The following is a 22,570-nucleotide window of genomic DNA, read 5'->3' as shown; positions in this document are numbered from 1 at the left end:
CTCCTCCTCCTCCTCCTCTTCTTCTCCTCCTCCTCCTCCTCCCCTCCCCTCCCCTCCTTCTGGGACACAACTGTACTCATGCTCCCCCTGCTTCTCCCCACTTGGGTGTGTGGGGGCAAAGGTTTCCCCCCCCGTCTCCCTGGATCACGACCCTCCCAGAAGCCTCCTGCTGAAGTCCCACCTTCTCCTTATTCTCTCCTCCAGGCTCTCCCTGGCTGAGTTCGCACAACATGCTTCACCAGGTGAGGTTAAGAAGCCCTCCTCCCAGCTGCTCAGCTTGGTCTGCTTTCAATTTGGGAGGCTGTGTTGTGTGTCGCTTAGTGTGTTGTTCAAACCCAGCCCTGTCGTCCAGCTGACTCTCGCCAAGTATTGTGCAAGCGCAACAGCGAAGGCTAATTGATTCGTATAGCAGAGGGTGCAGGTCCTGTGAATGTTCTGCCTGGACGGATAAACTAGCCAACATTGGCTTGGCTAACCTGTTGCGTCCTTCCCTCCCTTTGTGTCTCTGGGTCTCCCTGTCTCTTCTCTCGAACTTTTTTGTGTGGCTGTGCGGCAATCGTATCACAAAGCCTTACTTTGTAGGCAGCGATCAATCCGTCCATCCATCAATTATCAATCAATCAATCAGAATCAATCAATCAATCAGAATATAGCTGGAAAAGACCTTGCAGTCCCTCTGAAGCACAAACACAAATCTTAGCTCTTGATTGATGGATATTTTGAAAGACATTTTACAGGTAGTCCTCCACTTATAATGATTTGCTTAGTGACCGTTTGAAGTTAACAACAGGACTGAAAAAAGCGACCTAGGACCGTTTTTCACAGTTAGTGACCTTTGCAGGCTCCCCGGGGTCACGTGATTTACACCCGGATCGCTTGATTGCTAAAGAGAAAATTGGGGGACATGTCTAGGTAGTCCTCGGCTTACGACCCACAACGAGCCCCAAATTTCTGTTGCTAAGTATGAGCCGGTTGCCCAGCGTCCGAATTTTGATTACTACTAGATCTTTTTCTGCAGTCAGTTTTTTTACGTTTCGACTTACGACCGCGATTGACCCCCAAAATTCCCGTTGCTCGGCGAGACGTTTGTGAAGGGAGATTTGCCCCGTTTTACGACCTTTCTCCCCACCGTTGCAAAGTGAGAATCGCTGCAGCTGCTCAGTTAGTGACCAATCTGGCTTTCTCCCTTGACTTTGCCCATCACTGCAGCCGTCCGTCGTAAAGACAAGCCTGTTGCCAAGCGTCTGAATTTTGATCCCGTGCCTACGGGGGATGCTGCTGCGGTCATTAAGCATGAAAAACAGCCCTAAGTCCCTTTTTTCAGTGCTGTTGCCCCTTTGAACGGTCACTAAATAGACTGTCGTAAGTCGAGAGCTACTTACAAAGGGGTAGGATGTCAGGCGGCCAAGGGCGGAGGCCATCTTGACTTTTTTGACCTCCGTGGGCTCCCTGAAGGGCCCAGTGGGCGTGGCTTCCAGTCCCTGATCCGTCTTTTTTCCCCTCTGATAGGTTTCCTGGAAGACGAGCGTCTGGCCAGCGCGCAGCAGGCGGAGACCTTCACCAAACAGATCCAGACTTTGTACGGTCAGTCCCGATGTGCCGGCTTTATTTTTGTTTGTTTATGTCAGTGATGGCGAACCTTTTAGAGACCGAGTGGCCAAACTGAAACCCCAAACCCACTTATTTACCGCAAAGTGCCAACGCGGCAATTTAACCTGAATACTGAGGTTTTAAGTTTAGAAAAAAAACAACTCCTACATTAACATCCTTGGTCTTAAAAGAAAAACACAATAGCAAAGCTTTCAATGATAAACACAACTTTTGATTGAAAGGTAAACAGTTTGCATTTGGCATGCTTTTGAACCATTAATGTGATTTTTGCTGTTGTATGCATGCTGATAATTTGTCTAATCTTGGCTCATACTTCGTAAGCTTGAGAGCAACGCATTTCTCAAGCCCCTTCCTAGCCAAAACAAGCCTCCGGAGCGAAGAAGGGGCTTGAAAAATGGCTTTTTCCTGTGAAAACATAGCCAAAGTGCGAGGTGCGCGTGCCCACAGAGAGGGCTCTGAGTGCCCCCTCTGGCACGCGTGCCACAGGTTCGCCACCCCTCGTTTATGTCGTCGTCACAGGACGCAGCAGCAGGAACATACAAAAACTCACCCAGACGGCCTTTGAAATGCGTTGCAAAAGGATAAAAAAAAAAACACACAACATCAGAGCCGGGAAGCGTTCCAAAAACAGGACAGCACTGGCGCCGGACAAAATTACGAAGGAAGGATTAAAAATCATGACGTGGGTTGTGAATTAAATTGTTCCATTAGAGTACAGGCCGGCCTCCACTTAACGGCCCCCAATTTACGTTGCTAAGGGAGGAATCGCTGAAGCGCCCTTTGCCCCACGTTACGACTTTTCTGGCCGCGGTTATTAAGGGAATCGCTGCAGCGGTTGAATGAGTCACACGGTCGTTAAGCGAACCAGGCTTCAGGACTTTGCTTGTGTCAAAAGGTCGCAAAAGGCGATGACGTGAGCCCGGGACACTGCGACCGTCGTAAATGTGAGTCCATTGCCCATTTTGATCCCGCGCCCGCGGGGATGCTGCGACGGTCGTAAGTGTGAGAAATGATCGTAGGTCTCTTTTTTTCAGTGCCGTTCTAACTGTGAGCAGTCGCTAAACGAACTTTTGTAAGTCCAGGGCTACCTGCCAATGTGCTGCTTCGTGTGTGTGTGTGTGTGTGTGTGTGCCGCTGGGTGTGTTATTTGAGACACGCATGAGTCACGGTTATGGCCGAGCGGCTGACTTTTGAGACGCTCCGGCCAGGGATGGTGTGGTCTTCTCGGTTGACCTACAAATGTCCGTCCCCTGTCACTGATACTGGACGTGGGTGGCCAGGAAAACTAAGAATATCGAGGAAATATTTGGGCTGCTCATTCAGAGCCTGTTCCTTTGCTGGGTGGACGGCCGAGCTGGGCGGAGATGGGCTGTGAGATCATGCGTTGACCTCAGAGGACCCAAAGGCTCTTCTTCTGGAGAAGGTCCACCAACTGGACGGTTGAGAATAGAGTAGAATAGAATAGAATAATAAAACAGAATAGAATAGAAATATACAATAGAATAGAATAGAATAGAATAGAATAGAATAGAATAGAATAGAATAGAATAGAATAGAATTGGATAGGATAGGATAGGATAGGATAGAATAATAAAATACAGAATAGAATAGAAATACAGAATAGAATAGAATAGAATAGAATAGAATAGAATAGAATAGGGAATAGAATAGAATAGAATAGAATAGAATAGAATAGAATAGAATAGAATAGAATAATAAGATACAGAATATAATATAATAGAATAGAATAATAAAATACAAAATAGAATAGAATAGAATAGAATAATAAAATACAGAATACAATAGAATAAAATAGAATATTAAATATAGTGGCACCCCGATGCCAGCCTGGTACCCCTATTTTCTACATCCATCCGGTGGTTTTGCCCCCAGCCCAGCCCAGTGCAGTTCCCCCCAAAAGGGGGGTCATCTGCTATTCATTGGCACCCCGTTATTCTGGGGACTGGCCGAGGATTATGGGCATTGCAGTCCGATGCCTCTGGAGGGCACCCCCACTGGGGAAGAAGGCGTCTGCCGTCTGCCCTCCTTCAGAGGGGAGGGGGCTCCAGAGCCACTCAGCTTGAGATTCCGAGATGCTGTGGCTTTAAGGGGCCGAGCCCCCCCCAGGCCAGGCGCAAGGGCTGGGCCAGGGGGTCCCCCAGTGGCCCTGGACCACCCGTCCCCATGGAGCCAAAGCCCTCCGCCTCCGGGAACGGTGAGTTCCCCTCCCAAGAGGGGAGGGGGTGTGTGTTGCCACAGCAACCAGTTGCCTCCAGGATGGCCCAACTGCCAGGGACCCCCCTCCCCACCTGGTTCCATCCCCTTCAGGTCTCTGGGATGCCCGTAGGCTTCTAAGTTGCACCCAGGGCCAGGCCGGGGAGGGGGGGTTTCCACCCATCTGGCACCTGGGGGGGGTCTTCACACCCACTCCCACTAACAGAGACCCTCCTGCCTCCAGGATCAGCCACTTTCTGTTGCCAACTGATTGCTCAAAATCCTTGCTCCTCTGCTTGGTAGTTTGGGTTTGTTTCTACTCAAACCATGATTTTTTAAAAAAAACCTGGTTTAGCAAAGGCGGGGTGGACGCCATCCTGATCTCTTTGTCCTTCCAGCCCACCTGGGTCTGAATGAATCCAGTGTGATTTTAATCCCCTTTCGTTGAAGGTTTTTTTTATTATTTATTTAAACGGGGGTTTTTTTAATTCAATTCCGTTCAAATTTAATTTTTCCTGTTGTGGGGTTGGGCCTGTTTTTTCTTGCGTGAATGTCACGAACCATTTACAACTTCGGCTGTGAGACCCTTCTAAGGGAATTAAAATGAGGAATAGCTGTGTCGGTTGGGGGGGGGGAGAGAGACAGTGAATTTATGCCCCATAACCTCTGGCAAGAATTTCTTGGTCTTTAGAATTTGAGTCTCGAATCTGAGAGAGGAGCAAATAAATGCAGAGGGTCCTTGACTCGTGACTACAAAGGAGCCCAAACTTTCTGTTGTTAAGCGGGACACTTGTTCTGAGAGTTCTGCCTCATTCTTGTCCCCGTTGTTAAGGGAATCACTGTAGTTGTTCAATGAATAACACGGTTGTTAAGTGAATCTGGCTTGACTTTGTCGGACAGAAATGTGAATTTATTTCATTGTAATGTGGGAAGAGAAACTGGGTCCAGTTCCAAGCTGGGAATAAAATGGAGGCTGCTTTTGAAAGAAGGTCTCTTTATTGATGAGCAGAACCAGCATGGGGTTCTGGGGCAGCTGACAAAATGGTGTTGAGAGTGGGTAGGTTTTTGTTCCTTCTTTGGGCTTTTGAGGTTGTTCCTGTTCCTGTGCCATGCCCTTTGACCTCAGCTTGAGCATGCCCTTTTGGTATTTTTAATTATTGTTGCCTGACTCCCATTGTGGCTGGGGGGGGGGTCATATCCTGTCCTTGGAGGTGGGTAGGGGAATGTAAATATTTGGAGTCTTTGTTTTTCTAATGCCATCGTCTCCAAGCTTTCTGACCCCAGTTTCCCTGCATGGATTAGCAAATCTGCATTTCTAAAAAGTGGCCTCAGTTTCTGTTTTGGGGCGTTCCCCATTTCTCCTTTTGGGGAAATATAATATTCTGCCCTTTTTTAATATTTCCCAAAATATCAGAAAGATGCTTTTTTCAGGAGGCAACTGGACTTTCTTGTTTTTTTTGAAGACGTTTCGCTTCTTATCCAAGAAGCTTCTTCAGCTCCCCAAAATATTTCGTTCTCTGGTGTGTGTGTGTGTGTGTTGACTCCCTACAGCAGGGGTAGGCAACCTTGGCTCTTTTATGACTCATGGACTTCAACTCCCAGAATTCCTGAGCCAGCATGGCTCAGCTTGGAAACCTCTCCCTTTCCCCTCAGCATGGCTGGCTCAGGAATTCTGGGAGTTGAAGTCCACAAGTCATAAAAGAGCCAAGTTTGAAGACCCCTGTCCTACAGTAACCTAGTTTGACATCATGTTGAACTTCTTCAAGAAACTGACCGGTTAATGTCCAGACAGAGGGGTGAATTCTGGGAGTTGAAGTCCACCCATCTTAAAAGTTGCCACGGTTGAGTAACACGGAATCAGACCACGCGCCTTTCCTAACCACGTTCCCTTTGTGGACCTCAAAGTCTCTGTCTCCTGTTGACGTCTCCACTTCAAACCAGGTCTTACCGAGCCGGCATTGTGAGTCAACTTCCAGCTTCTTCTCGTGCCCCAAGTCCAGTTTTCTCACCCTCCATCCCGTTTCTTCTTCCTCCTCCCCTCCAGCCCAGATGCGTTTGCGGAAGGACGAGTTTGATTCCCTACAAGCCACGAAAGACACGGAGCTGGAGCAGGTGGCGCAGGAGCTTCAGGATGCCAACCAGGAGATCCACAGCCTGCGCCTGGAGGCCGAGGAGGTGGCCGCCGTGCACGAGAACGAAATCGCCAGCTTACAAGAGGAGCTTTGCCGGCTGAAAGCCGAGCTGGAACGGGTCCAACAGACCCACAAGGAATACGAAATGGAGGTCACCGCCCTGCGTGCTGAAATCCGGATGAGGCAGGAATCGGCTCCCGAAAGCAGCGCCGTGGTGGGGGAAGACACCCTGCCGGAGCAACGGCCACCCAGCCCGTCTCAGGAAGTAGCTCGGCTCAAAGGTACCTCTTTTGTATCGGGATAACTACCCCGGGGCTCTCTCTCTTGTTTGTTTGTTTATTTGTTTGTTTATTTTAATTAATTTATTCATTCATTCAGTTTCTGTAACCTCCGCCAAGTCAGCCGAGTGAGTTTGGGAGGCTTGGAATCTAAATCGTAAGGAGGCACTTAAATTCCTCCAGGGGTGAAAAGAGGGCAACATACATCATGGTAACAACCACAACTTGGCCAGGGGGTTGCACTAGAACCGGGCTCTCCAAATTTGTGGACTTTAAGACTTGTGGACTTTAAGGCTGATGGACCAACTCCCAGAATTCCTCAGCCAATTATGCTGGCTGGGGAATTCTGGGAGTTGAAGTCCACAAGTCTTAAAGTGGCCAAGGTTGGAGACACCCCTCCCCCCCGACTGAGGAATTCTGGGAGTTGAAGTCCACAAGTCTTAAAGTTACCAAGTTTGGAGGCCCCTGGCTGAGGAATTCTGGGAGTTTGAGTCCAGAAGTCTTAAAGTTGCCATGTTTGGAGGTCCCTGGCTGAGGAATTCTGGGAGTTTGAGTCCAGAAGTCTTAAAGTTACCAAGTTTGGAGGCCCCTGGCTGAGGAATTCTGGGAGTTTGAGTCCAGAAGTCTTAAAGTTACTAAGTTTGGAGGTCCCTGACTGAGGAATTCTGGGAGCTGGCTTTCATGGCTAAGGTGGCACTCGAATTCACAGTCTCCTGGTGATTGGCCCAAAGTCACCCGGCTTTCGTGGTTAAGGCGGGACTAGAACTCACCGTCTCCTGGTTTCTAGCCTGGAACCTTCACCAAACTGACATAAACATTCAATCTCTTAACCTGGAACTGACCCTGTTTCTAAGAAATTGTAGATAGGTTTTGCTGTACAGAACTCCTGGTTGAATGTGGGGATGCTTAGAATCTGGGCTCATTTGGCCTTGCAGGAGAGAGAGTTTATGGAATCCCAGGGCTGGAAAGGACCAGCCGGGGGTGGGGGGGGCAGGGGGTTGGACTAGAAGACCTTCAAGGCCCCTTCCAACTCTGTTATTGGTGTTACTTTGGAGGACTGTGACTTCCTTTCATCCCTACTCCTGTGGTTTGCAGATGAGCTGGAAACGGTGCGAATCCAATACGCGGATCTGAAAGAAGAGTTCCAGATCTTGCAGGCTAGCAACAAGCTCATGGTCCACCAACTGGAGAAGCTTGAAACCATGAAATACAAGTATGTTTTGGTATTTCTGCTCCTGGGGCAGCTGCTCCACCTGGAGATGGATGGGAATGTCCTGGGTGGTGGAGAATGGGGTGTGGATGGATCTCTCTAGCTCCCCATGTGGTTTACTTCAACCTGGTGGTCTCCCGAAGGGATGACCCACCTCCAGGTTCCTTGGGAATCAGATGGGTTGTCCCAAAGTGAAGTCAACTCCAGTCCCATTCCAGAGGTCAAAGTGCACCTTACCTCTCTTCCCATTTAATCGGCATTTTTAAGAAGCAAATTACATGGAAAAGTGCTGATGGTAACCGTCTTGAGGTTCAAGAGGACATCATAAAGGGAGTGTCCAATCCTCTCCTTCCCTGTTGGAAGTCTGAGAAAAATCAGAGGAGGAGTCTAGGTGACCTCTGAAGCCCCTTCCAGTGTCTGGATTCTGAGTTCTGAGGCCTCTGGTCCTGTTCAGGCCCAGGGTGATGGGCTTGCAGTGCTTCAAGATGGAGTCCTGGTTGAAGCTGCCTGATCATCTCTGTCTCTTCTTCATATTCTAGAGCAGGAGTCTCCAACTTGGCCACTTTTAAGACTTGTGGACTTCAACTCCCAGAATGGGAATTCTGGGAGTTGAAGTCCACAAATCTTAGTGGCCTTGTTTGCAGACCCCAGAATTAAACCATGCTGGCTGTGGAATTCTGGGAGTTGAAGTCCACAAATCTTAGTGGCCTTGTTTGCAGACCCCAGAATTAAACCATGCTGGCTGTGGAATTCTGGGAGTTGAAGTCCACAAGTCTTAAAGTGGCCAGGTTTGGAGACCCCTGGGGAAAAGCATGGTGAGTGGGTCTCCAGGTAGTGTGATTCGGCGGGTAAGACAGTGTCTTCACCCTCCATGTTGCTTGAGTAACAGGTAACCAAGGTGGAGATGTTCCCTCCTGGTCTCCTGGGCTATTTCCTAACACCGGGTCTACCACTGGTGGAAGACTCAGTGCCGGTTATGCCAGTGTAGTCTTTCTAATGGGCTGGAGGATAGGAGGAGAGGCGTGGATGAAGCTGTAGGACTCTCACGCTGCATCAAGAGGGACAACGCTCCTTCTGATCCAGAAATGCCAAAGGTGAAAGGCAAGTGACTTTCTGAGGAACTCTGGGAGCTGAAGTCCACAAGTCTTAAAGTGGCCAAGGTTGGAGATCCCAGAATTAAACCACGCTGGCTGTGGAATTCTGAGAGTTGAAGTCCACAAGTCTTAAAGTGGCCAAGGTTGGGGAGCCGTCACTAAAGCCAATCTCCCACAGCAAGTACCGAAGCAAGGTGGAGGACACCCCATCTCTGGAGTCCATTGCTCAGTGGCCCACGGATCGCCGCTACTCCCTCATGAAGCAGCCCTCCAACCAGAAGGGCAGCTGTGTCTCCTTCTGGTCGGTCGAAATTGTCGGCGTGGCAAGCGACTACAACGAGGAGGAGAGGATGGAGAAGGTGGAAGAGGAGAATGAGGTGGACCTCCTGCATCAGCTGGCCACAGAGGAGGAGACGGTGGAGAAGGTCCAGACCCAGGTGACTATTTAGGTTATAGTGCATTCATTGATTGGATTGATTTTATACTGTATCTCTCTGTCCATCCATCCATCCATCCATCCATCCATCCATCCATCCATCCATCCATCCATCCATCCATCCATCCATCCATCCATCCATCCATCTATCTATCTATCTATCTATCTATCTATCTATCTATCTATCTATCTATCTATCTATCTATCTATCTATCTATCTAATTTACTGTCTATCATCGGTCTATATCTATCTATCTATCTATCTATCTATCTATCTATCTATCTATCTATCTATCTATCTTATTTACTGTCTCATCGGTCTATATCTATCTATCTATCTATCTATCTATCTATCTATCTATCTATCTATCTATCTATCTATCTATCCATCTATCTAATAGCGTATTTATTTTTTAAATTGATTTTATAGTGTATTATTTTATGGTATATTTATTTAGTCATTTTATAGTGTATTCTTTAGTTATTTTATAGTGTGTTTATTTAATTGATTTTACAGGGTATTTATTTAATTGATTTTGTATTTATTTATTTAATTGATGTTATAATCTGTCTATTTTATAGTGCATTTATTTAATTGATTTTATAGTCTATCCATTTATCTATCTATCTATCTATCTATCTATTTAATAGCGTATTTTTAAAATTGATTTATAGTATATTATTTATTTTATAGTGTATTCATTTATTTAGTTATTTTATACTGTATCTATTTAATTGATTTTGTAGTGTATTTATTTATTTATTTGATTTTGTGGTGTATTTATTTAATTGATTTTATAGTCTATCTGTGTCTGTCTATCTATCTATTAGCCTATTTATTCATTTAATTGATTTTATAGTATATTATTTATTTTATAGTGTATTCATTTATTTAGTTATTTTATACCGTATTTATTTATTTTGATTTTACAGTATACTTAATTGATTTTGTAATGTGTTTATTTATTTGATTTTAGTCTATCTATCATCTATTTAACAGTGTATTTGTTTATTTAATCGATTTCATAGCGTATTTATGGAATTGATAATTTAGTTATTTTATAGTCTATCCGTGTATCTAATAGTGTACCTATTTATTTAACTGATCTTATAGTGTATTTATTTTATTTTACACTGCATTTATTTATTTATTTAACGGTGCATTTATTTATTCATTCGATTTATACAACCACGCAAAGTCAGTCGCTCACGTAGCTTTGACGCCACAAGGAGAACGAGCAAGACAAAAAAAAAAAAAATTTTTTTAAAAAGTGCCCCACCAGAACACATCAAACAATCGATTAGCGGTCCGACAATTACAACTAGTCCTTGACTTACAACAGCTCGCTTAGTGACCGTTTTCAGTTGCAACAGCACTGGAAAAAAGTGACCTGTGACCCTTTTTTCACACGGCCGTTGCAGCGTCCCCCGTGGTCACGGGATCCAAAATCGGGCGCTTGGCAACCGACTCACATTTACGACGGCCGCAGTGTCCCCCAGGGGTCACATGACCCCCTTGGGCAGCCGAGCCGAGTCAACGGGGAAGCGGGATTCGCTTAACGGCCGTGTCGCTAACTCAAACAAGCGCAAGAAAGGTCGTGAAATGGGACAAAGCTCACTTAAGTAATGTCTCGCTTAGCGACGGGAACCTTGCTAAGCCCCATTGTGGTCGTAAGCCGAGGACTACTTGTAGAAGAAGCAGGCTCGTCCAGCGCCCTGGTCCAAGGCCTTACGGAAGGTCAAGTGAGGGAGGCCATCTGAACCTCAAGTGGTGGTATGGTCCAAAGGACAGGCGGGGTGACCAGGAAGGCACGTCTCCTGGAGCCCACCAGGTGATATGGCTTCCGAGAAGGAGCCTGGAGATTGTCCACCCTATCAGTTCTTCTGAGATGGGTGGTCCACGGGTGACCCGGTCCTACCAAGGAGTGGGTGGAAAACCCTTGCAATTGATCAGTTGTCAAGGCTGGAGACCCCTGAGAGGAAGGCTGAAGATCAAATGTGAGGGATTGAGAAGGGATGGGACATTCAAGATCTTTAGGAGAACCAGAACGTTCTCCTGGTCAGTTGTCTAGAACGTGGAGGGAAGAGGGCAAAGAGGGAGTATCCAGCTGAAGAGAAGAGAGAGGGGACAAAGATATGGGTGGAGAGAGTGGGGCGACTGAAAAGCCACCTCAGAAGAGCTGGTGATGGAGCCACTTGATGCTTCCTTCCCCATCCTGTTCTTGCCCTGCTAGGGCAACATGTCCCAGTGCATTCTGGCTGAAATGGAGAATGAGGATCAGCATGGCTCCCAAGAGCTAGATGTTAGGAGAAGACCGAGAAGGAGGAGAGAGTCTGATGCCCGTAAGGTAGGAAAAGAGGGCAAGAGGGAGGGAAGGCCAGCTAAGCTTCATGGTGGAGAAGGATCAGCTCAACCCCATCCTAGATGTTTCTTGGGCTCATCTGAGGGTTTCAGTCCTGTCTCCTGATCAGGGGACATCATAGTGGCCAACGTTGCAGGGCAGTTATGAGATCAGAGAAGGAGAACCATCCAGTGAATTACAAAAAGAAATGAGTGTCCGTGTGGAGAGTGACCCATTGTTGCTAAAAGACATCCAAGGTCCTCGCTATCCTATGGTCATATCAGAAGGGTTGGGACATTCAAGAACTTTAGGAGGATCAGAAAGTTATCCTGGGTCAGTTGTCTAGAACTTGGAGACCCAAATGTGAATTGAGGAGGAATTTCCTGACTTGGATAGCTGTTAAGTGAAGCTGTAGATGTGCCATCACTGGTGGTCTTCAAGAAAGGACTGGACAGAAAGATGTCCAGAATGGTAGGATGTTTCCTACTATGGGCAGGAAGGTTGAGTAGAAGACATCCAAGCTGCCTTTCCACCTTATAATTCTATGAGAAGGGATGGGCCATTCAAGAAATTTAGGGGGACCATGACGTTCTCCTGGATCATTGTCTAGACCTTGGAGGGCAGAGAGGAGAGAAAGATACCGGTGGGGAGGATGGGGTGATAGAAAAGCCACCTCAGGAGAGATGGTGGTGGAGCTATGCTATGCTTCCTCTCCCATCCTCTTCTTGCCTGCCAGGGCATTATAGCCCAGTTGAACCTGCCAGAAATGGAGAGAGAAGACCATCCTTCCAACCAAGAGCAGATCAATAAGAGAAGATCGAGGAGGAGAGAATCCCTGAGAGAAGGGAAAGAAGATGACCTTAAGAATTGGAGGGAGAAAGGAAAGAATAAAGAGTTTCTTCTTGACCCAGAATTGAACGAAAGTCCAGGGAGGCAAGGGCAGGTAAGCTTAATGGTGGAGAAAGATCAGGTCAGGCCCGTCCTGGGTGATTTCTTGGACTCATCTGGGGACCTCAGTCCTGCATCTTGATCAGGGGACATCATGGTGGCCAACCTTGCAGATCATAGAAAGAGAATCATCCTGTGCATTGACAAAGAGCTGAGTGTGCACATGGAGTGACCCCATCCTTGCTAAGGTCTTCAGCTCCTTGTGGGTCAGTCAAGTTGAAAGTCTTCTAGCCCATATGATGGATGTGACATCATTGATAGATGTCTTCAAGGAGGGTCCCAAACCAACTCTGATTCTTGCTGTTGGCTTTGTAGCTTGAGATCTTGAATGGGAAGCAGGGGGATGGACTTCTTTTAGCTAAACGTTGCTGTGGTTTGGGAGGACCTGGACATTCTTCTGGGTTGTCTACAACTGGGAGTTGTCTACAACTTGGAGGAGAGGCCCAAACAAATTGAGGAGGAATTGCCTGACTTGAAGAGCTGTTAAGTGGAGCTGTGGGCGCTCCATCGCTGGTGGTCTTCAAGAAAGGACTGGACAACTGTTTGTCTAGAATGGTGGGAGGGTTCCTGCATTGGGCAGGAGGGTTTGACTAGAAGACATCCAAGGTGCCTTTCAACCCTATGATTCTACGAGAAGAGATGGCACATTCAAGAACTTTGGGAAGACCAGGAAGTTCTCCTGGGTGATCTAGAACTTGGAGGATAGAGGGCAGAGGGGAGACAAAGATATGGGTGGGGATGATGGGACGCCAGAAAAGCCACCTCAGGAGAGATGGTGATGGAGCTTCCTCTCCTACCCTCTTCTTGCTTGCCAGGGCTTTAAGGCCCAGTTTAATGTGCCAGAAATGGACAGAGAAGACGAGTCTTCCCACCAAAGTCCAAGCAATGAGAGAAGATCGAGGAGCAGAGAATCCCAGAGAGAAGGGAAAGAAGATGGCCCTAAGTATTGGAGGGAGACAAGCTGGAAGAGAGAGACTTCCCATGACCAAGAGGCTGAGGAAGGTCCAGGGAGGGAAGGGCAGGTAAGCTTAATGGTGGAGAGGGATCAGCTCAGCCTCATTCTAGATGGTTTCTCGAGCTTATCTGAGGACTTCAAGATCTGGGGATGGTTTCTTGGGCTCATCTGAGGACCTCAGAAGTTGGGGATACCCTAGTGGCCCAACTGCAGAACGCTCGTAAGATCCGAGAAAGAGAACTGTCCAGTTAGTTTCTAGCCTGTATGATGGACCTCAAATGTCTCTTCAAGTAATTGAGGTTAGTCTTCAAGGAAAGCCCCAATCAAACCCTGGTTCTTGCAATTGGCTTTGTGGTTTGAGATCTTGAATGGGAAGCCCAGATGGTGGACCTCAAGTACTTGATGTTAGTCTTCAAGGAGGGCCCCAATCAAACCCTGGTTCTTTGGGGTTTGAGATCTTGAACGGGAAGCCCAGATGATGGACGTCAAGTACTTGATGTTAGTCTTCAAGGAGGGCCACAAACCAACCCTGGTTCTTGCAATTGGCTTTGTGGTTTGAGAGCTTGAATGGGAAGTCCAGATAATAGACAATCAAATAATTGATGTTAGTCTTCAAGGAGGGCCCCAATCAAACCCTGGTTCTTGCAGTTGGCTTTGTGGTTTGAGATCTTGAATGGGAAGCCTAGGTGATGGACCTCAAGTAGTTGATGTTAGTCTTCAAGGAGGGCCCCAATCAAACCCTGGTTCTTGCTGTTGGCTTTGTGGTTTGAGATCTTGAATGGGAAGCCCAGATGATGGACATCAAATATTTGATGTTAGTCTTCAAGGAGGGCCCCAATCAAACCCTGGTTCTTGCTGTTGGCTTTGTGGTTTGAGATCTTGAATGGGAAGCCTAGGTGATGGACCTCAAGTAGTTGATGTTAGTCTTCAAGGAGGGCCCCAATGAAACCCTGGTTCTTTGTGGTTTGAGAGCTTGAACGGGAAGCAGAGGTGGACTTGTTTTAATCAACATTACTGTGGTTTGTGGTGAAATGTGACATCCCAGAGGCGGCTCTAATCTGTGATTTCGGGCAGGGCACCATGAACCCATACCCACACCAAAATGTTAAGAGGCACATCCTAATTATCGGTAATGTAGTACAGGTAGTCCTCGACTTACAACAGTTCGTTTAGTGACCGTTCCAAGTTACAACGGCGCTGTAAAAAGTGACTTATGACCGTTTTTCACACCTACGACCGTTGCAAGTACCCGCACGGTCACGGTCAACCGCGGAGAGCCGGCGGCGGGACCCTCCGTGACGGTTATCCTTCCTCTTGGTTTGGCAGCATGACCGAGCACAGCAAGACCTGCGCGAACTGGAAGACAGATACCGCCACAGCCAGGAGGAGTGGGAGCAGCTTCAGGAGGACCTCCGCCTGTGCAAGGAGGAGATTGAAAGGCTGAACGGCAACATCCCGACAGGAGGACGGGTAAGGCCGTTGGCACCCCGGCTATCTCGGAGAGCGAGGGGGCTTCTCGCCCAGGTGGCATTCAGAGGCCCAGCTTAAGGGGAGGTCCTCCACATTGGCCACACCAAAGAGCCAGGTGTGCAGATCCAGAGATGTTTTCACGATAATCAAATACTCCAGCAGAGCAGCGTTATGTCCTTGGTGCTGTCTGAGCTTCGGTTGTTTACTTCAAGGTGTTGCATGACCCAAACTAGGCAACATCATCAGTGCTGGAATGCAAGGGGGTTTGTGGGAGAGGAGGGAGGAGGAGGAAGAGGAGGAAGAGGAAGTCCTTGGTGCTCTCTGAGCTTGGTGGTTTTCTTATAGATCTTTCATGACCCAAACTAGACAATGTCATCAGTGCTAGAACGGAAGGGGGTTTGTGGAGAGAAGGAAGGAGGAGGAGGAGGAGGAAGAGGAGGAGGAGGAGGAGGAAGAGGAGGAGGAGGACTGTGGGGTCCTTGGTGCTCTCTGAGCTTGGTGGTTTTCTTGTAGACCTTTCATGACCCAAACTAGACAACGTCATCAGTGCTAGTCCACTGAATGACATAATGAAACATCTGCAAGGAAGCCACTGAGCTCAGAGCACCAAGGACACTTCTTTTCAAATCTGGGCTACAAATATTCTGCTTTACTGGCAGAATTACATTCCTATGGTTTCTTGGTGGAATCCACCATGGTTTAATTTGATCTCCTGATCTCCTGGGACATGGAGACGAAAGAGAACCTGAAAGTCTTGCAGTTGGCTTTCTGGTTTGAGATCTTGAATGGGAAGCCCAGATGGTAGATCTCAAGTACTTGATGTTAGTCCAAGGAGGGCCCCAAGCCAACCCTGGTTCTTGCAGTTGGCTTTGTGATTTGAGATCTTGAATGGGAAGTCCAGATATAGACATCAAGTACTTGATGTTAGTCTTCAAGGAGGGCACCAATCAAACCCTGGTTCTTGCAGTTGGCTTTGTGGTTTGAGATCTTGAACGGGAAGCCCAGATGATGGACCTCAAGTACTTGATGTTAGTCTTCAAGGAAGGCCCCAATCAAACCCTGGTTCTTGCAGTTGGCTTTGTGGTTTGAGATCTTGAACGGGAAGCCCAGATGATGGACATCAAGTACTTGATGTTAGTCTTCAAGGAGGGCCCCAATCAAACCCTGGTTCTTGCAGTTGGCTGAAAGTCAACCAGTGTTGGTGGGAGTGAGAACACGGACCTTTTAGTAAAATAACTTAGCCGTTGTGTCTGTTTGGGGTTGTACTGCTCTCCAGATGGGACCACACACTGGCCACCAGGAAGTGTCTACGGAGGTTTTCAATCCTCCCGATCATGGTTGTCCCAAAGATGCTCTTTTTTTTTTCTTTTTCCAAAAGTCAACTGGAATTCCTTGGGTTTTTTTTCCTTCAAAACCGTTTTGCTTCTCCTCCAAGAAGTTTCTTCAGAACCTCAGAATTCTCACCCAAGAACTGGAGAAGCTTCTTGGAGGAGAAGCAAAACGGTTTCGAAAGAAAATATTTCCAAGAAAGTCCAGTTATCTTTTCTTCTTTTTTTTAAAGCACCTTCGGCCACCAGGAAGTTCTCCGTCTTGGGTGGTCAAGGCTTAAGACGGTCAATAGATATGGAGTCTCTGTTTGGTTGCCCATTTTGTGCATGTTGTGTCTAAAGTTCTGAGAACCACAATCCAAGAAGGAGGCTGAGGAACGGGAAAGAGCAACTGAGATGGTGAAGGTCTTGGAGGTGATATCCCGCAAAGAGCAGTTGAAGGAACTGGGTTTGTTTAGCTTAAAGGAACAGAAGGTTAAGCATCTTCCCAGTCCTAGAAAAATTGTACCAAGGAACGGGTTGGGGAGGTCTTCTCCAGAACATCCAAAGGCATGAGAGGACCCAACTGTTGGTAGATGGATCTCTTCTTATCAAGCTTCCTTTTTTGTTGTTGTTCTTCTCTTGGGTGATCTGGAGAGTAGCTCCACACGCCCCTTCCATGGGGCAGCCCTCCAAAATCAAGAGGAATGTCTTAAATTGAGTTCTGGATCAGTGCCCATATCTTAAGTTCTCCCCGGGGCTACCAGAACCTCACCTGCCACTGGAACTCTTCTGGAGGCATCTCCGCGGCCGATTGGAAAGGACTCGTCCGCTCGTCCCAAGTCCTAGCCGACTTTCCCGAGAGACCTTTTGCAAACCGGGTTAAATTCTCTGCCGAGCCCTGCGGCATTTAAGCAGGTTTGAAGCCCACCAAACGTGGCCCGGGGTTCAAGTCCTGGATCCTTTGATCCAGGCCAGCTCTAATCTTTCTCTTTTTCTCTCCTCCTCCTCCTTCTCCTCCTCTTCCTCTCTGTCTCTCATCCGCCTTCTCGGTGGCTTCATGTCTGAATGGCATTTCGTGCTCTCCCCCTCCCTCCCCACCAGGTCTCTCCCCCCCTCGGCTCTCCCACCATCTCCCTCCCTCTCATAGGACTGATTGTCATAGTGGCCCTGCTCTGGTGCTGGTGGGCTGAGACCTCGTCCTAAAAGCCAACCAGGTATTCGATTCGGCATTCTCCGCCCGGCTGTGCTGTGTGTCTGGGCCGCTGCGTCCCTTCCCGGCATGCGCCGTTTTCCTGCCTGTCCCTCTTTGTGGAGACATCCCACCCACCCACCCCGCCACACACGCTCCCCTTCCTTTCCTGCCCCTTCCTCTTTTCCTCTTCCACCTGCATGACCCCTCTGGCTGAGTTGGGACTGAGCTCGTTTGGAGAAGGAATTTATTGCTGGTTGAGTGAGGCACTGAGGAGCATCCGGGCGGGTCTCTGGAGTAGCGGGATTTGGAAGTCCGAGAAGTTCTCCCTAGTGTGGGGGTAGTGGAGACCTCTTCCCCCCCCCCCAGGAACTGACTCACCCTCTGGGAAATTGATCTGCGAGAGTCCCAGCCTGCCATTTTGTGACGGTACCCTAAGGAGCCACTGGGTGGCGCAGTGGTTAGAATGCAATATTGCAGGCCGACTCTGCCCACCGCCCGGAAGTTTGATCCTGACGGTTCAATGTTTCACTCAGCCTTCCGTCCTTCCGAGGTCGGTCAAAATGAGGACCCAGATCGTTGGGGGCAAGAGGCTGACTCTGTAAACCGCTTAGAGAGGGCGGTATATAAGAGGTATAAAAGTCTAAGGGCTGTTGCAAAGTGCGAAGGAAGGAAGGAAGGAAGGAAGGAAGGAAGGAAGGAAGGAAGGGAGGAAGGAAGGAAGGGAGGAAGGAAGGGAGGGAGGACCCTGGTGGTGCAGTGGTTTGAATGCAGTATTGCAGGCTAATTCTGCCTACTGCCAGGAGTTTGATCCTGACCGGCTCAAGGTTGACTCAGCCTTCCGTCCTTTCAAGGTCGGTAAAATGAGGACCCAGATGGTTGGGGGCAATTAGGCTGACTCTGTAAAATTGCTTAGAGAGGGCTGTCAAGCACTGTGAAGCGGTATATAAGGCTAAGCGCTCTTGCTATTACACTTTATCTATTTGGCCCCCTATGTGGTTAGAGCAGGGGTCTTCAAACTTGGCTCTTTTGTGACTGGTGGACTTCAACTCCCAGAATTCCTGAGCCAGCATGGGGGAACTCAGCTTGGAAACCTCTCCCTTTCCCCTCAGCACGGCTGGCTCAGGAATTCTGGGAGTTGAAGTCCACCAGTCATAAAAGAGCCAAGGTTGCCTACCCCTGGGTTAGACACACAAAGAATTAGTCTCCGGTATAGAAGCACTCATATACAAGGAGTCCCTGACATACGACCGCAATTGAAGCCCAAATTTCTGTTGCTAAATGAGACAGCTGTTAAGTGAATTTTGCCCCATTTTACGACCTTGCTTGCCAGCGTTGTTAAGCGAATCACTCCAGTTGTCAAATTAGGAACGAGGTTGTTAAATGAATCCGTCTTCCCCCCCCATTGACTTTGTTTGTCAGACGGCCGCTAAAGGGGATCACGTGACACCGGGACGCCGCAACCATCATAACTATGGTTTTACTTGGGTGGGGTTGTAAATGTGTTTATGTTTTTTAATATGCTGTGAGCCGCCCTGAGTCCCGTTGGGAGAAGGGCGGGATATAAATCAAATTAAATAAATAAATAAATAAATAAACTATGAATCAGTTGCCAAATGTCTGAATTTGGATCACGTGACCACCAGGAGGCGGCAACGGTCGTAAGTGTGAAAAATGGCCGTAAGTCACTTTCTAAAGTAGCGTTGTAAGCTTGAATAGTCACTAAGTGAACCGTCATAAGTTGAGGACTGTCTGTACTTGCAAAGTAACAGAATATGAAAATAATACTAAACTTTCAGCCAGTAAAAGGGAGAAGTAAACAATAATAAAGGGGATTAAATAATAATACTGCAGCCACACCCCCGTGGGTTAATTATGAGACCGCTCACAGCAGTACAGATGGTCCTCGATTTACAACCACAAATGTCAGAATTTCCGTTGCTAAGCAAGGCAGTTAAATGAGTCACACCCAATTTTACAACCTTTTTTGGCCACAGTTATTAAACGAATCACTTCAGTTGCTAACTGAATCACACGGTCACTAAGCGAATCTGGCCTCCTGCATTGACTTTGCTAGTCGGAACCAAGGTGGTAAAGTGGGGCAGGGCTCACTTAACCACTGTCTCACTTAGCGACAGGAATTTGTGATCGTAAGTCGAGGACTACCTGTAAAATAAAAAAAAATGAAGGTGCTGAATGACATGCAGTCAGTCCTCGTACTTATGACGTTGCAGGGTCCCCAGAGTCACGCTTTGTGACTCTCTATTCCGCATCCACAAGCAAGGTTTAATGGGGAGGCTGGCAGCGGATCCCAAACGACGGCCACCCTGATGTCTTCACTTAAAGACGACACGGGATTCGCTCCACAACCACAAGGTGGAAGGGCGGAACCACCATCGTCAACAGTGCATTCGCGGGATGGCCGTGTTGCTTGGCAACAGAAATTCGGATCCCGATTGCCGTCATTAAGCGAGGGCCACTTAATCCACTTTAATGTTGTTGGTCTATGCCAGGGGTAGGCAACCTTGGCTCTTTTATGACTCGTGGACTTCAACTCCCAGAATTCCTGAGCCAGCATGGGGGAACTATGGCCCCCTCATGAATTGCAGACTTCAATTCCCAGAATTCCTGAGCCAGCATGGGGGAACTATGGCCCCTTCATGACTTGTGGACTTCAACTCCCAGAATTCTTGTGCCAGCATGGGGGAACTATGGCCCCTTCATGACTCGTGGACTTCAACTCCCAGAATTCCTGAGCTAGCATGGCTCAGTTTGGAAACCTCTCCCTTTCCCATCAGCATGGCTGGCTCAGGAATTCTGGGAGTTGAAGTCCACCAGTCATGAGGGGGCCAAGGTTGCCTACCCCTGACCTATGCCTAATGCACTGGGGGTGGGGGAGAAACCCCCTTAAATATAAAAATGGTTTTTCAAACCGGCCATCCCTGATTTTGGCATTCTGTGCTGGAAAAAATCCCATTATTTCATCCTTTTACCACTTCTGGATTCTTGGCACTCCTTTGGGGAAAACTGACAACCCCGGAGTGTTTGTTTAAGTTTGTGCTTGCAGCTATGCGGGTGGGGGGGGGAAACTGTGACCGATGCAGGCAAATTTCCTAGTTTGGGCTTGGAATTGGAGGAGGAGGAGGAGGAGGAGGAGGAGGAGGAGGAGGAGGAGGAAGGTCCAGAGTCATCGGAGGAGGAGGAGAGGAGCTAATTCCCAGGCCAGGGAGAGAAACTGAGGCAGAGCAAGGAGTTGCCCCCGCTAGTTTGCAGAAGAGGGGGGGGGATTCCGAGGATATGAAGGCAGGTCCCTGAGAGTCTCCAGACACCCAGCTGGGGAAGAATAGCCAACATTTTAAAAGACAGACTCAAGATCCAGAAGGATCTCAGCAGACTTGAACACTGGGCCCTATCCAACAAAATGAAATTCAGCAGTGGAAAAAGTCAGGTTCTACATTTAGGCAAGACAAACCAAATGCACAGGTATAGTATAGGGGTTACCTTGCTCAGTAGTAGTAACTGTGAGTCCTAGTGGACAATCACCTAAATATGAGCCAGCCGTGTGCTGCAGCTGCCAAAAAAGCCAACACAGTGCTGGGCTGCATTAACAGAGAGATAGAATCAAGATCACGTGAAGTGTTAATACCGCTTTACAAGGCCTTGGTAAGGCCACACTTGGAATACTTGCATCCAGTTTTGGTCACCATGACGTAAAAAAGATGCTGAGACTCTAGAAAGACTGCAGAGAAGAGCAACAAAGGTGATCAGGGGACTGGAGGCTAAAATACACAAGGAACGGTTGCTGGAATTGGGTATGTCTAGTTTAATGAAGAGAAGGACCAGGGGGGACAGGATAGCAGCCTTCCAGTATCTCAGGGGCGGCCCCAAAGAAGAGGGAGTCAAGCTATTCTCCAAAGTGCCTGAAGGCAGGACAAGAAGCAACGGATGGAAACTAATCAAGGAGAGAAGCAACCTGGAATTCAGGAGAAACATCCTGACAATCAGTGGAACAGCTTTGCCTTCGGAAATTGTGGGTGTCCCATCGCTGGAGGTTTTTAAGCCGAGGAGGTTGCAAAGCGAATGCAACTGTTAAGCAAATGCAGAGGTTGCAAAAAAGGTTGAAATACTGAGTCGGTCACACGTCTGGGGAAATGGTCCCATCCTGATGGAGCCGGGCTGTGAAAATTTTAAACCGAAATGGTTTGGGTTGCATTAATGAATGTTCCTTAATTAAACGTTTCATACATGCTTAAAACTGAAATGGGCAGCTAGCAAAATCACAGAGTAGTTATAGAACGCAGGACAAAAACAACCACCACAAAACTGTATCGTACAGGCATTCCTCGACTTACTGCAGTTTGCTTAGTGACCGTTTGAAGTTACGATGGCACCGAAAAAATGACTTATGACTGTTTTTCACACTTAAGACCGCTGTGGTGTCCCCAGGGTCATGTGATTTACATTTGGATGCTTGCCAACTGGTACATATTTAGGATGGTCGCAGTGTCCCGGGATCACGTGATCCCCTTTTGCGATCTCCTGACAAGCAAAGTTGGTGGGGAAGCCAGGGTCACTTAACAACCATGTGACTCATTTAAAAACCACAGTGATTCACTTAGCAACCTGTGGCAAGGAAGGTCGTAAAACGGGGCATAACCCGCTTAATAACAGTCTTGCTTAGCAACAGAAATTGGGGACCCCGTTGTGGTTGTCACCTGTACTTAATGCGAGGACGAGCTTCCCGTCTGAAACTCTTGCCATTGAAATTAAGAAAGCTTAAAGTGAGCATTGAAGAACCACGAGAATTGTCTCTCTTTGACCCCAAGTGGACCTTCACAAACCCAAGATAGATCCCGTAAGCTAAAGATTGACTTGGACGAGCTCGCCTCGGATGGAAAGGGGTGCCTCTTCGGAGGGGTGGGTGGAACTGAGCGGATGACGTCCTTGTGGCTTGTGCCAGACCCAGAGGGGCACGGGAAGGCGGGGTTCAGGGTGGCCCCACTGATTCCGACCCGTTGTCTCCTGTCCTGCAGGTCCCCGCCGGAGGGATGAAGCCTTTCGGCCTGTTTGCCGTCTGTGCAGGAGGCTTAATGTTGTACTCCTGCCTGAAGAAATCCAGCAGCAGTGGATCGCTGACTTGAGAACCCCTCCCAGCCTCCTGGTGGAGAGGACCACACTTGCCACGTGCCCTGTCCCCCGTCCCAACTCAGCAACAACCAAGCAACAAGCACCACCACTCCCAACCCAACTTCTCAAAGGAGCTTCTGGATCCGGCCCCCGGGACCTCTCGGAAGCACCAGCTCATCTCTTCAGCCAGTACAGGCCCTCGGCTGCCCATCCTCCCGTACTTTCTTTGAATCCCCCCCTCCACAACCTGCACC

The 22,570-nt window shown here is 48.2% G+C and overlaps 1 protein-coding gene across 1 annotated transcript in view; it reads left to right on the top strand.

Moving 5' to 3' along the window:
* Positions 1-22,330, top strand: part of CCDC136 (coiled-coil domain containing 136) — a 27,145-nt gene extending 4,815 nt beyond the window's left edge. Inside the window, exons 3-8 of the mRNA XM_015825837.2 lie at positions 1,510-1,584; positions 5,870-6,238; positions 7,331-7,448; positions 8,718-8,976; positions 14,547-14,690; positions 22,223-22,330. Coding sequence (XP_015681323.2) covers positions 1,510-1,584; positions 5,870-6,238; positions 7,331-7,448; positions 8,718-8,976; positions 14,547-14,690; positions 22,223-22,330 — 1,073 coding nt within the window. The remainder of the gene's footprint in view (positions 1-1,509; positions 1,585-5,869; positions 6,239-7,330; positions 7,449-8,717; positions 8,977-14,546; positions 14,691-22,222) is intronic.
* The last annotated feature ends 240 nt before the right edge of the window (positions 22,331-22,570 follow it).

This window comes from Protobothrops mucrosquamatus, unplaced genomic scaffold (genome assembly GCF_001527695.2).
Source record: "Protobothrops mucrosquamatus isolate PMUCROS unplaced genomic scaffold, P.Mucros_1.0 scaffold2833, whole genome shotgun sequence".
Taxonomy (NCBI): domain Eukaryota; kingdom Metazoa; phylum Chordata; class Lepidosauria; order Squamata; family Viperidae; genus Protobothrops; species Protobothrops mucrosquamatus.
Note: the sequence above shows the minus strand (reverse complement) of the source record. Positions and strands in the feature narration are given on the sequence as shown.